Here is a 12634-nt window from a genome sequence, read left to right as displayed (position 1 = left end):
GGGATCTTGTAGGTCACAGAAGATAGCCGTAAAAGCCGATAACACTGTTTTAGATGTCAACTCAATACACTGGAAGATGCAAGAATACTGGGTTTCTGACTGGGTCATCTTGTATTGTTCTGTACTAGCAAAATAATGCTTAGCCTGAAAAAAGAAATTAAATGCAGTCACCAAATCTAAAAACGGTAAGCGGAAACACATTACATTTTTGTTCTTTGGTTTTAGATATACTTTAATCAGACCAAGGCAATGCTTTCCACATCTCCTTACAGTTCTAAACTATCATTTTAAAAATGAAAAATAAATATTTAAAATAAAATTTCTGCAAAAGGATTATAGTTGGATTATAGTTCTAGGTATGGATTTTATAGCATAGTTAACCTGCTTCAGCTCGGAGTAATGTAGGTATGCATACACCATAGATGTGGGATCCCCATGGAAGCTGAAAATCGCTGTAGTAGTCTCTGATACAAGAGTAATCACCATTATCTTCCAGGTCCCATGCTGAGGGGTTGTCCTGCTGCATATTGAACATGGGAGGCTGGGGTGTGCTTGCTTGGCACACGGGACATGCAAAGTGTTCGATAGAACTAGGTGGAAATCATGATGTCATCGATCACATCTTAATCTAATCCAATCAGAGAATGCCTTGATTTAATTGAGAAAATGTAAGCTATTCTGTGAATGGTGCCTGTACACGGGACCTAGAAGACAGCATCAGGGTAATAGTGGAGACTACTACTGTGATACCCATCTTCCAAAGGTATTCCACAGGTAGGACAAAAGTACATTGGTGCAAGCTGAACCCATGTAATTTTGTTTTAAAACCTATACCCTGAATTCAACTTTCAGCAGATCAAGGTGTAAAGATTATAAAGAATCAGGATAGGATAACAGATAAGTCGATGAGAACTACTTGACATGAAGCTGGTGTTCTGTTAGTGGTGTGTATATCATGTCTCTACTAAGGTTCCAGAAATTCTATACAATAAACAGGAGACCAACTACTGGTCTAGTGAAAAGTACTCTGATGTAATCCACAGAATAAAAAGACATTTTACATTGATTAAAGTGGTTGAAAAGGCTCAAGGTTTTATACCTTCATGCATTCTATGCATGAAGGTAAAAAAACCTTCTCTGTGCTGCAGCCCCCTAGCCCCCCCTATTACCAACCCCCTCTCGATCCAGCTATGTGCACTGGAGTCTCGGTTATCCCAGGACTTCCTCTGCGCACTGGCTGAGACAGCAGCGGAAGCCATTGGCTCCCACTGCTGTCAATCACAGCCAGTGAGCCAATGAGAAGAGAGAGGGGGCAGAGTTGAGCTGCAGCTCCGTGTGTGAATGGACACACAGAGCAGCAGGTGCCCCTACAGGAAGCAGATTGCTGTGGGGGCACCCGACAAGATGGGAGGGGCCAGGAGATCCTGCGGGGGACCCTAGAAGAGGAGGATCCGGGCTCCTCTGTGTAAAACAACTGCACAGAGAAGGTAAGTATAGACATAAAATGGAAGTAATTCAGCGAGCGCTATGATAAACCATAAGCAGCTAGTACACTAAAAGGAAACCATAAACCTTTTTTTTTTACAACTTGTAAGTATAGACATGTTTGATATTTTTAGTATTTTAGTTAGTATTGCTTTAAAATTAACCAAATATAAAATCACCAGGGATGTTGAATTTGTATCGCCCGACGCCCGGGACATGTAGTTCTGGGCATCAGGCAGGTAGCTTTTTTCAACCTTTAGTCAGGTGAAAGCATTCGGGTGGCAGCACTGCTGCCCAATTGCTTTCACACAGTCCACCACGGTGCCAGCCTCCACCCACCCCCGACTTTGATGTGGTGGGAAAAAAAAGTTAAAGTAAAAAAAACTTATTTTTTTTTTAATAGTAAAAAAATCTAAGTTGCACCCAAGCACATAACATCCCCTCAAAAAAAAAAAAAAAAATTGAGGCTCCCCCTCCCCCACATATACGCATGTACAAAAGTAAAATTTACTCGGTGGAACCTCATCTATTATTTTTTACCAAAAAATAGGGTAATTTATTGATTTTTTTGTGCCCTAAAATTAATTTAAGTGTATTTTTTAGTGAAATTTTGTGTGTCCTTTGGGGTAATATCGTGGGACAAAAAACTGGAACTACCACCATTACATATTTTCAGAAAGTAGAGACCCTAGAGAATAAAACGTTTGTGTAATCTTCAAGCCGAAAATGATTTTTTTTAAATGTGTGCAAAAAACGCAAAAATGGTTCTGGCAGCAAAAGGGATAAAGGATAAGCCCGACACTCCTCCTTTCCTGACAAGCACCAAATCAGTGCTCATTACACTGTAAGGTCTTTCTCCTCCCTACTAATCACCCCAGGTGCGGTGCTGGAAAGAGGCAGGGAGGGGAGGATGAGATACACAGCGTAATGTTAAAAAAATTAAATGTTTATGTCGCCATAGAGCCCCTTTTGATTTTAAAAGTCCCAGACATTCCTAACAGCATCTCGGATTTAAATACAGTTTTGGTTAAAATTGATATTTTTTTTTTATCTGGACAAGTAGATTGAGACCCAGATTTAGTCCCTGGAGAAGTAGTTTTTTCAAAAATTTCCACACCCCTGATTCCCCAATAGTTTTTTATTTCTAAAAACAAAATATATGCAAATAACTTGACATTTTTAAAAAGATATAAGGATGTGTAAAGAAATATGTAGTTGTTCAACATATTCAGAAATTAAGTATTTAAATGGAAAATCAGACTAAATAAATTAGTATTCCGATGATCATGTACAGTAGATTAAAAAATGACAACAAAATACAGCTTAGGTGTAGGTTTATGAGAAGCCACATAAAACAATACATCTCTTCTTGAATTTGTCCAAATACACTCCTCCATGCAAGGTGAAAATGTGCAAGCAAGGTCAACACATGACAGCTGCTGACATTCTGCTGATCACACAAAAATAGAAGAGCAGATTGCATTAACCCCTGTTTGACAGAGGAAGCACAGAGTCAAACCAGCTAAGCAACTGCTTCTTTCTTGGGCTGAGTCAACAAGCATTTTTTAAATCTGCACATAATGCTCCAATCCTAAAGATTAACACTACAGGAACAAAACTGATCATGTTTACCACTGCTACTGCTGAATAGCAAACTCTGGACTGACAGCTTTGCTACCCAGCATCTACTCTGTTACTACCTTTAACTAGATCAGCCTTTTTCAACCAGGGTGCTTTCAGGTTTCTTCAGGGGTGTCTTGGCAAAATGCCTAACAATTGTACACAATTGTATCCAAGCCATCAGGTGGATCAAGCCTGCCTTTCAGTTACACAAAGCTGCAGGTTTTCATTGTGAACTATTAGGCTACGTTCACACTAGCCTTGTGTGCAGGTGGCAGAGGCGCGTTTGGGAAGCGTTTTTACCGCTTCCCAAACGCCTCTGCCAATTCTGCACATTACAGCACATGGTGCTGTTCTAACGGGAGCGTTTGCGTCGCGTCGCGGCAAAACGGACGCCTCTGGTCGAGTCAGGAGGCTTTGAAGCCTCCTATTCTTGTCTATGGTGCTGCTCCGCAAACGCCCGGCCGGCGTTTGCGGTGCGGTTGCGACGCGTTTGCGGGGCGTTTGCGGAGCGGTAACACCACTCAAACTGTATTATAGGCGTTTGTGGGGCGTTATTAACGCTCGGCAAACGCCTAGCAACCGCCACTAAACCGCGCATGCGGCGTTTGCGGAGCGTTTGACGAGCGTTAATAACGCCCCACAAACGCCGGACCAACGCTTGCCAAACGCTATAGGGGCGTTTGGCAAGCGTTGGTAAAACAGCCAAGTGTGAACAAGCCCTTACAACCATTACAAAGGAGGAGGTCGAGCACCTGCACAGCATCCTTCTTTGCACCTCCTCCGCCCCTCTAGGACGTTCTATGGACACTTATACCCCCTTCCTGCCCAGGCCAATTTTCAGTTTTCAGGGCTGTCGCACTTTGAATGACAATTGCGCGATCATGCAACCCATATGAAATCATTTTTTTCACACAAGCCAAGCTTTCTTTTGGTGGTATTTAATCGCAACTGGATGTTTTATTTTTTGTGCTATAAACGAAAAAAAAAGGGCAAAAAATTGAAAAAACAAAGTTTGTTTCTATTGTATAATTTTGCAAACAGGTAATTGTTCTCCTTCACTGATGTGCATTGATGAGGCTGAACTTTAAGGCAGCACTGACAGGCACAGATAGGCGGCACTGATGAGGTGGCACGAATAGGCAGCACTGATGAAGTGGCATGAATATGCAGCACTGATGATGCTGCACATATATGCAGCAATGACGGGCACTGATGAGCAGCACTGATGGGTGGCACTGACTGGTGGCATGGCTGGGCATTGATGGGCACAGATAGGTGGCACAGGTGGGTGGCACTGATCATCAGTGCCGCTCTGTTTTCTGACAATTGCTGGTTGTCGGCAGTACTTTCCTCACGTTGTGCAGCCGACAACTGGCAACTGCATTTACCTCTGTGATTGGCCTTTTACCACAACACGTCACGGAACTGGACAACTGCGATGCAGCCGTCATTCCACTATAGCCCGGTTGTCAAGTGGTTAAGAATGATCACAGCAGTTGCATATTGAAGTTAGAAGTTGATTGGCTACCATGCAAAGCTGCACCAGATTCTGAGTGCTCAAGTTTTAGTAAATTTCCCCTTATGTGTGAGGATGTGTTATTTTTATTCAACATATGGAACTGTGGTCAATCACTACCATGAAAAAAATGCACATTCTGTCTTAAAGCACAACTAAACCCCTCCCATCGTTTACAGCCAAGTAGGGATGAGCTCAGGTATGTTCAGATCCTAGTTCAAACTCACTTGAGCTATTTCTAGGAAAGTTGTCACTGCAAACCACAAATCATAAGCAGCCGAGGCATTCCCTGCCTCACAGTTGCATGTATACAAGGGGTGGGGGGTGCCTTGGCCACTTATGATTGGTGGTGTGCGGTGACAGCTTTCCTAGAGATAGCTCAGGCAGATTCAGACTAGGACCTCAACTGCAGATCTGGCCCACTCTTTCCGCTGAATACTGTCATTCTAAATAGGATTGGAGCGCATGCCTAAGAGTTAAAATGTAAGTCTGCCAATTCACTGTGTTACTAGGGATAATATATATATATATATATATATATATATATATATATATATATATATATATATATATATATATATATATAACGACTTGCATTATAGGACTTTACTTGCTCCTGCTTCATTAATTCTGTGGATCTAGGCTTCCTTACCCTACTCACTTGTCTGGTTCCAACTTCCCGTGCTTCTACGGTCTGTACCTCCTTTTCTGCTGCCCATTGATAATTCCTTCCACCAGTTCATTAGATTACTAGCCATTAGAAGGGCACATAAGATTAAGACATAAGGAAGCAAAGTCTTGATCGTCTACCACCTTTAGGTCTCATTTCACAAAGCAGTACAAAAAAAAAAAAAAAAAAAAAAAAAAAAAGCTTTTACGAGCATTTTTCTTTTCTTTTTAAATGTACAGATCTGAATGAAGCTGCATCGTTTTCAAAAGAGACAGTCAAACAGGTGTGTAAACATGCACTGCATTCAGATCTGTAACACATTCGAAAAATCTCTTTCTGTGGCATGCATATATACACATACACCAAAAAAAAAAAAAAACACAGGATAATTTCTGTGCATTAAAAAAATGGATCTATTTACACATGAACGTTTGCTTCTTTCTTAAAACAGAACTTTACCGATAACTTGATAAAAAATAATGTTCCTTAGCAAGGATCATACATTGTTCAATAAGAACTATGCCACCAAAATTAGCGTGTGCTGTAAATTGCCTCCAGTATTGTTCCTGTTTCGTTTTGTTAGAGGCCAACATTTTGTTGAAGCCCAGAGACCCTGAAAAGCAGTAAATCATAAAGAGGAACTAAACCCACCGAAAAAAAAAAACCAGATACATTCCTGAAATGCTGGGATTGCTAACTGTCAAATTTGCTTGTGTCCTCAACTAATCTGTCAAATCATCAAATGGCTGAAGTCATAAGCCCTGGTTCACACTAATGCGGTGCTGGAAAAATGGAGAACAACTGAGCATTTGCAGAGCAGGATGAGACCGTGTGTTATTGGATTTCAAACAGTATAGACACTTATTTGTAATGTTTTACATAGCTATACATGCAAAAGTGATCTAGCCGGGCTTAATTTTCTGAGTAAAGTTCCACTTTAATGATTAGTAAAAAAAAATTTAAAAAAATGTTATGGCTGTGTTACATTATCCGTTCTCTTTAACTACATGTTTAGCTGTTGCCTGGAATTTGGTTTTCTGACATTTCACAATTGTTTCAGTCATGGCACAGCAAAATAATCTGCAGTCAGAACATACCCAATTATATTACCTGCCTGATATGGACAGAGAAGCATACCTGATACATAGCTGGCACATAACAATGAATGTATGGTCACCATCCTAATAAGATCTATGTGATCTTTTCAAATCCAATATTGATGTTTAACATCATCTTAAAAACTCCACACACTGCAACTGTAAAACATGCTAATAATAAACTGGAATGCCTAAATTATTCTGCAAGAATATAAGCTACAATACCATAGCAGCCTACAGAAGTTCACCTGCTCAATATGACACCTGTGTTTCCACTGCATTTCCAACAAAGTTTTCAAGGCCGTTACAAATTATCACCTTGAGGTCACACACACTCTGTTAAAAATGCTCTAAAGCCGGGGCAGATGGATCAAAACTTGTCCATTTCAGCAAAGACTGGCCGAATTTCAATCCATCTATGGGGAGGCTGGTTGTACAGAGGTCAATCTCTCAATCGACTTCTGTATAACCAGCCTGTCAGGTTTTTTTTTTCCCACTCAATCTGTGAACCATAGCTGGCAACACTGGTCATTGTATTTTGACAGTGGGGAACTCTCCCCGCTGTCAGAATACGATAGCTCCATGGGAGGGATTCCCCCATCAACACGAACTGTATTGATGGAGGAATCAAATCATATTTTTAATTTACCTCGCTGGTTAAACAAAAATAATTGCACCTCTATGGCCTGCCTTAGTTTAATAAATAATGTTAAAAAATTGTGTGTGGCAAAACATGTTTGGAACATCTAAGCAATATATTCACATCTCCCATGTTGTGACTTAAAGAAAAAAAAACTGCAAGTAGAAAAACCAAGGAACTGTATATGTGCTCGAATAAGATGCCGGTGTCCTGTACAAGACTAAGATAAACCTGTTGATCCTGTCAGTACAATGAGCTCCTAACTTTCTGCTTGGGCTGACAACCCTACCTTTCCTGCAGTGAAAACTCAAGCAATTTTCATAGTTCACTCCTGCTGGACAACAGAACAGCACTTGCTCATATTAGGAGAGAAAGCTGAGAGGGATGTCCTGCAAGAGAGAAATCCAGACAGGCTGACACTGCTTGAGATTTCAAAGCAGCAAAGGCACTATTGTGTCAGCTGACAAGAGAAGTTACAAGCTTACTGGATTTATGGCAGATTTATGGGTATTTTTCTCTACTTACAGCATTTTTTGATAGATTCACGAAATAGGTTTTGTTTTTATGCCCAAACAAATTTTAACTGGGTAAAAGATAAAATGTGTACAACACACGTAAAAAGCGATCTTAAAAATTCAACCAAAAAAAAAGTTTAAGGTTGCAAGGGATTAGGTACATTACAGCACAGAGATTTCTCTTTTTCTAGCTCAAACCAAAGGAGAGCCAGTTTAAATTCATACAATAGTAACTCAGAAAGATGTTCAAAACACTTTAGCACTACATCTCAGGCAAAGCAGTTCTTTCAATGCTTTCAAATACCATTGATAATGTTGTTATCCACTGCCTAAAATAGCAGTGTTTGTCCAGTTTTATACATTTGTCTACTTATTAGTATTGTAGAGAAAATTTTTATTTTACTTAGAGGTTATTCCCAAGGTGCAATAATTCTTCTAGTTTCATATTTGCTATTGCTAATGAACATTTCTGTCAATGTAAGTTGTAGCCGTTTTTATCAGTGCTCTTGTTTTTACTAAAGCACCTTGATTATATGTTGGTTTATTCTTATATTTTCACAGGGATGCACCGAAATTTCTTGAAGGAGCTGTAATTTGCCCCACAACTAACGTAAACAAAGGGGCGGGGTCACTAGGTAATGTAACTGGACGACCCCGCCTCTCTTTACTTTAGCGGTGGGGCAAATGACAGCTCCTTCTTGGAATTATGGTGAAGAAAAATTTAAAACCTGGCAATGACAATCAACAGCCGCAAGTGAGGGAGCCCGAGTGTACACGCTGCTCCCTCACTGTATACACTGCTCCTCATCTGCCCCCTCCTTGCACACACTTCCCCCACCCCCTCCTACCCCTCCCTCGCTACAAAGAGGACACGTCTCTGATATGTTATCACATAGGGAACTATTGGTCCCCTATATGATAGCAATAAAATCATAAGTTAAAAAAAACACACATTAAAAGTAAAAAGAAATTACAAAAAAAAAAAAAAAAAAAAACAACAACATTTGAGCCTCCCCACCCCCACATACGCAGACATTTGGTTTCGGTTTTCAGCCAAGTACATTCGGAATTTTTGGTTTTGGCACCAGAATTTTAATTTCGGTGCCCCACACATTTCACATTATTATTATGATTGATATTACATTATTACACCATTAAATCATGATTTATTATACTCAAAAATAATGTGAACCTTCTATGCAAGACTGTTTTCTGGTCTTGTTCATGCTGGTTTTAGGCACTCTGTATAAACGGATACTAATTCCATAAGGGGGGGCATACTTGGCTCCTAAAATACGTTGGCTGCCTTGCGAGTCATTAAAGTAGTTTTGGAATCCTTTAAAAGGTACTTGGTATGCCGCTCCTTTTGGTCCTGAGCAATAATCCTGAGGCCTGCTTGCATGTGAGCTACCTAACCAGAGTTAGTGAGCTGTTTGGTTTCTTTCCATTTACTGATCTGAATCAATATGAATGGAAGTCACATCCCTTTTTAGAGGTTTCCCTTTGAACCTTTTTTTTCCTATGTCATTGCTTCACAAACAGGAGTTGGGTGAAATATTTATCCTGTCCTGTTACCCACCATTATTTAGACAGCTCTCTAATTCAAGCAGAACCCTGGAGACATTACCCCATCAGTGCCATTTAATTTTAAATTCAAAAGGAAACCTTGAATTAGAGTGAGGTCTGAATGGCAAAGATTTAAAAAAAAGGGTGTGGGCGCACTAGATTCTTTTCCTAATCTCTGAAGATTACTATTCTGGTACCTCTCACAAATACACAGACCTCAGATGAGAAAAGTATGTGCATCAGCTTCTAGCAGCTTGCTGCACATGTATTTACATCCGCTTTCCATGAGCCTCCTGCATCAGCGATGGTGAGCTGCAAAGACTTATGAGCCACTGAAGTCTGTGCAGCTCACAAGTACTGGGATCCTACAAAGCAGCAGTACACACACACACTTCAGATTGAAGGTCTACAAGGTTAGTATTTTGAATGGTCTAGGACAGGGGTGGGCAACTGTGGTCCTCCAGCTGTTGGTGAACTATAAGTTCCATCATGCCTCTGCCTTGGGGAGTCATGCTTGTAACTGTCAGTTTTGCAATGCCTCATGGGAATTGTAGTTCTACAACAGCTGGAGGGCCACAGTTGCCCACCCCTGGTCTAGGAGAGATGGGCTTTTAGAAAGATACAAGTAAAAAGAGTTAACAGTAAAAATAAATACTGTCTATTCTATAATATACATTTATTCAAATGTATTCTATAAATTTGAATATATTGTGTCAATATTTAAACCACATAATAGACATCTAATACATGGATAAAACTATATTAATATTAGACAGAGAATTACAATATGATATAAGTAGTTCAAACCTTTGCTGAAGAGTCCTTAAATTCACTGAGGCTCTCCTGTAGAAAATGAATGGAGATGACACGTAAGCTGGCATAGTTGTCAGTAACCAGGGCCATGGTTGTGACCTTGACAAAACAGCTACTCCTTTGAGAGTGGGGAGGGAATAAATCTTTTGATGCTGTTAATACTGAACAAAAAAATCAACATGGAAACAGCTATATACTATAATAAAACTAATTAAATATGCATTACATAGAAATAAAACCTGTGTCCCATTCTATAAAAAAAGAAAAAATAAATATAATGTAATAAAAAAAAGAGGTGTGTTTAATTTAAAAACAAATAAACAAAAAAAAAGAAAAAAAAGGTGAAAAAGCTACCCAAGGTTAAACTGCAGCTCTTTGGCACCCAGTTTCATTGGGTAGCCAACGTTGAGGGTTTTTAAGATTTATTAAATTAAATGTACAATGTGATATCGTCTATAGAAGTCCAATGTGTAATCAAGTGTGTTCTATCAAACCATATTACCTTACCAAAATAGCAAAAGAGAAAAACAAAAATGAAAAAAGTGCTGAATCCAATGACAGTTGCAAGGCACATCTTGGCAATCCATGTTCCTGGACAGAAGTGGGGCACTTACAGTTTTAGTGGCTCATCACAGAAGGGAAAAAATATAAAAATAGATCCTAATGACATGGAACATCAAACAGTATAAGGAGCAAAGGGTGCATGGACATAGCCACCCAGTCTTCACTGCAGCCTATGCACTTGACATAGTGATGCTTGACGGCCAAGGGACTGCTCTTGACTTGGTGAGAAGATGAATATACAGCTGCCAAATCTGCTTTATTTTGTGATGCAGGGATCAACAGGTAATGGGATTTATACACTTTCCAGGATACAACTAACAGAAGCCGCATGCTTTTTCGTATTACACCGCTACGACAGGCACGTTGGTTGATCATCAGACTTTACTGTAGAACCATTCGGGATCCTATCCTTGAAGGCACATTTCAGCAGATGAAGCTCTGAGGAATGCAGGACATACTCTTTATATTCCCACAGGATCCAAATACGATCTTCATTGCTCTCTTCCAGAAATTAAAAGGAATAAAAACTTTGAAACAAAAAACCAAAAAACAACTTTCCACGACTTATCTTGAAGGTTTGCTTGAAGGTTTTTCACTCACTTATAGAATAAAAAAACTGACTGCTTAGAAATATTGAGGCACTTTGGAAAAAGCTCTCTTGCGCAAATTTTCACTTTCACTCTATGTACAAAAATATATTTGACTGCTAGGTCCTTGAAGATTGAGCATATTGTTTTGAGGATTTTAGAAAAATACTTTGTAAAAAAAATAGAGTCCATACAGGGTAATTTCAAAATACAAAAATATCAACAAAAAATAAAGGAAACAAAAAACCTCCAGCGATTTTCCAGCAGACTATTGGCACCCAACTTGAAGGAAGATGGACTCTTGTATTCCACACAGGTTAGCCTATTATGGATACAGCCTTCCTCATGCTATACTAACCTTTACTGCTGAGGAATGTGATGGAGAAGAATGCGTATCAATTTTGCGGCGTTTTTGTTCTGTAAAAAAGAAAAACAGAAAAAAAGCAAGCAAAATGTAAGTGGACCAAATAATCTCAAATAAAACATGGCATTACAAAAAAATAAAATGTATGTCTTTAAACTCAAGTCAGCCTAAAAAAGGAAAACAACTAATCAGTTGCGGTTTACAGGGACTGACATTCTGCCCACAGGATAAACGTGTGTGTGTGTGTGTGTGTGTGTGTGTGTGTGTGTGTGTGTGTGTGTGTGTGTGTGTGTGTGTGTGTGTGTGTGTGTGTGTGTGTGTGTCAGAGCAGGGTGGATAAAAATCAATGATTTTTAAAGGAGAAAAAAAAAATGGATTTTTTTTATTTAAGTCGGATTTTTCTGATTTAAATCGGATTTTTTTTTAATAAATTGCTTTTTGAGGAAAATATATTGCCATCCAAAGGTTATTCCATCATGAAATAAAGATTAGTTTTTTAATAATGTAGAATAAGGCTGTATATGTTTAATTTTTTTGGTAAATAAATTCCATTAATCCATTCACAACGTCATGCTCTTCCAGAGGTTTTTGTAGGATTATTGGGCAGTTTCTCTGCCTACAAGATATTATCACAGATGCTTGGTTTACTTTTGCAGTTCTCAAAACTGAATTTGACTCAGCGGAGATCACATGCCTCTTCTTCACAGCAAAAATGTTATAACATGAACAGAGTTAAGAAAAAGACCTTAATCCTAACTTCTACAAACCTATGAATACAGAATCAACCCCCTCAGTGCTAAGTTTCAAGAAGTTCAGTGAATAGAATAGAAACAATATTTTTCTGATTGTTTGGAGTGGAATAGATCTGCACAAAGTGAAACGAAGTGTGAGGAGGAAGGGGCTGATAGTCTAAGTTTCTTAAAATATATATATTTTGTTTAGCCAAATTAGTTAACAAACATGGATGTTTGTTTAAGCCAGGGGTGTCCAAACTTTTTTCAAAGAGGGCCAGATTGGATGAAGTGAACATGGTGGAGGGCCGAACATTTTTCCAAACATTCTTTGAACCATTACAATTTAAATGCAAATAAATTATTTTATGCCAAGTTACCGTATTTTTCGTCGTATAAGACGCACCTGACCATAAGACGCACCTAGGTTTTAGAGGCAGAAAACAGGAAAAAAAAAAATTCT

At 39.1% G+C, this 12634-nt stretch overlaps 1 protein-coding gene across 1 annotated transcript in view; it reads right to left on the bottom strand.

Annotated features, from left to right (window-relative positions):
• THOC2 (THO complex subunit 2) overlaps positions 1 to 12634 on the bottom strand; it is a 194010-nt gene that overhangs the window by 49389 nt on the left and 131987 nt on the right. Inside the window, exons 32-33 of the mRNA XM_089677206.1 lie at positions 11435 to 11493; positions 9920 to 9955 (exon numbers count right to left, since the gene is read on the bottom strand). Of these exons, the coding sequence (XP_089533332.1) occupies positions 9920 to 9955; positions 11435 to 11493 (95 nt within the window). The remainder of the gene's footprint in view (positions 1 to 9919; positions 9956 to 11434; positions 11494 to 12634) is intronic.

The sequence above is a fragment of the Staurois parvus genome, unplaced genomic scaffold, assembly GCF_062004578.1.
Source record: "Staurois parvus isolate SC_StPar_1 unplaced genomic scaffold, SC_StPar_1.0 ptg000181l, whole genome shotgun sequence".
Taxonomy (NCBI): Eukaryota; Metazoa; Chordata; class Amphibia; order Anura; family Ranidae; genus Staurois; species Staurois parvus.
The sequence above is the reverse complement of the archived record's forward strand: the minus strand, read 5'-3'. Positions and strand labels throughout refer to the sequence as shown.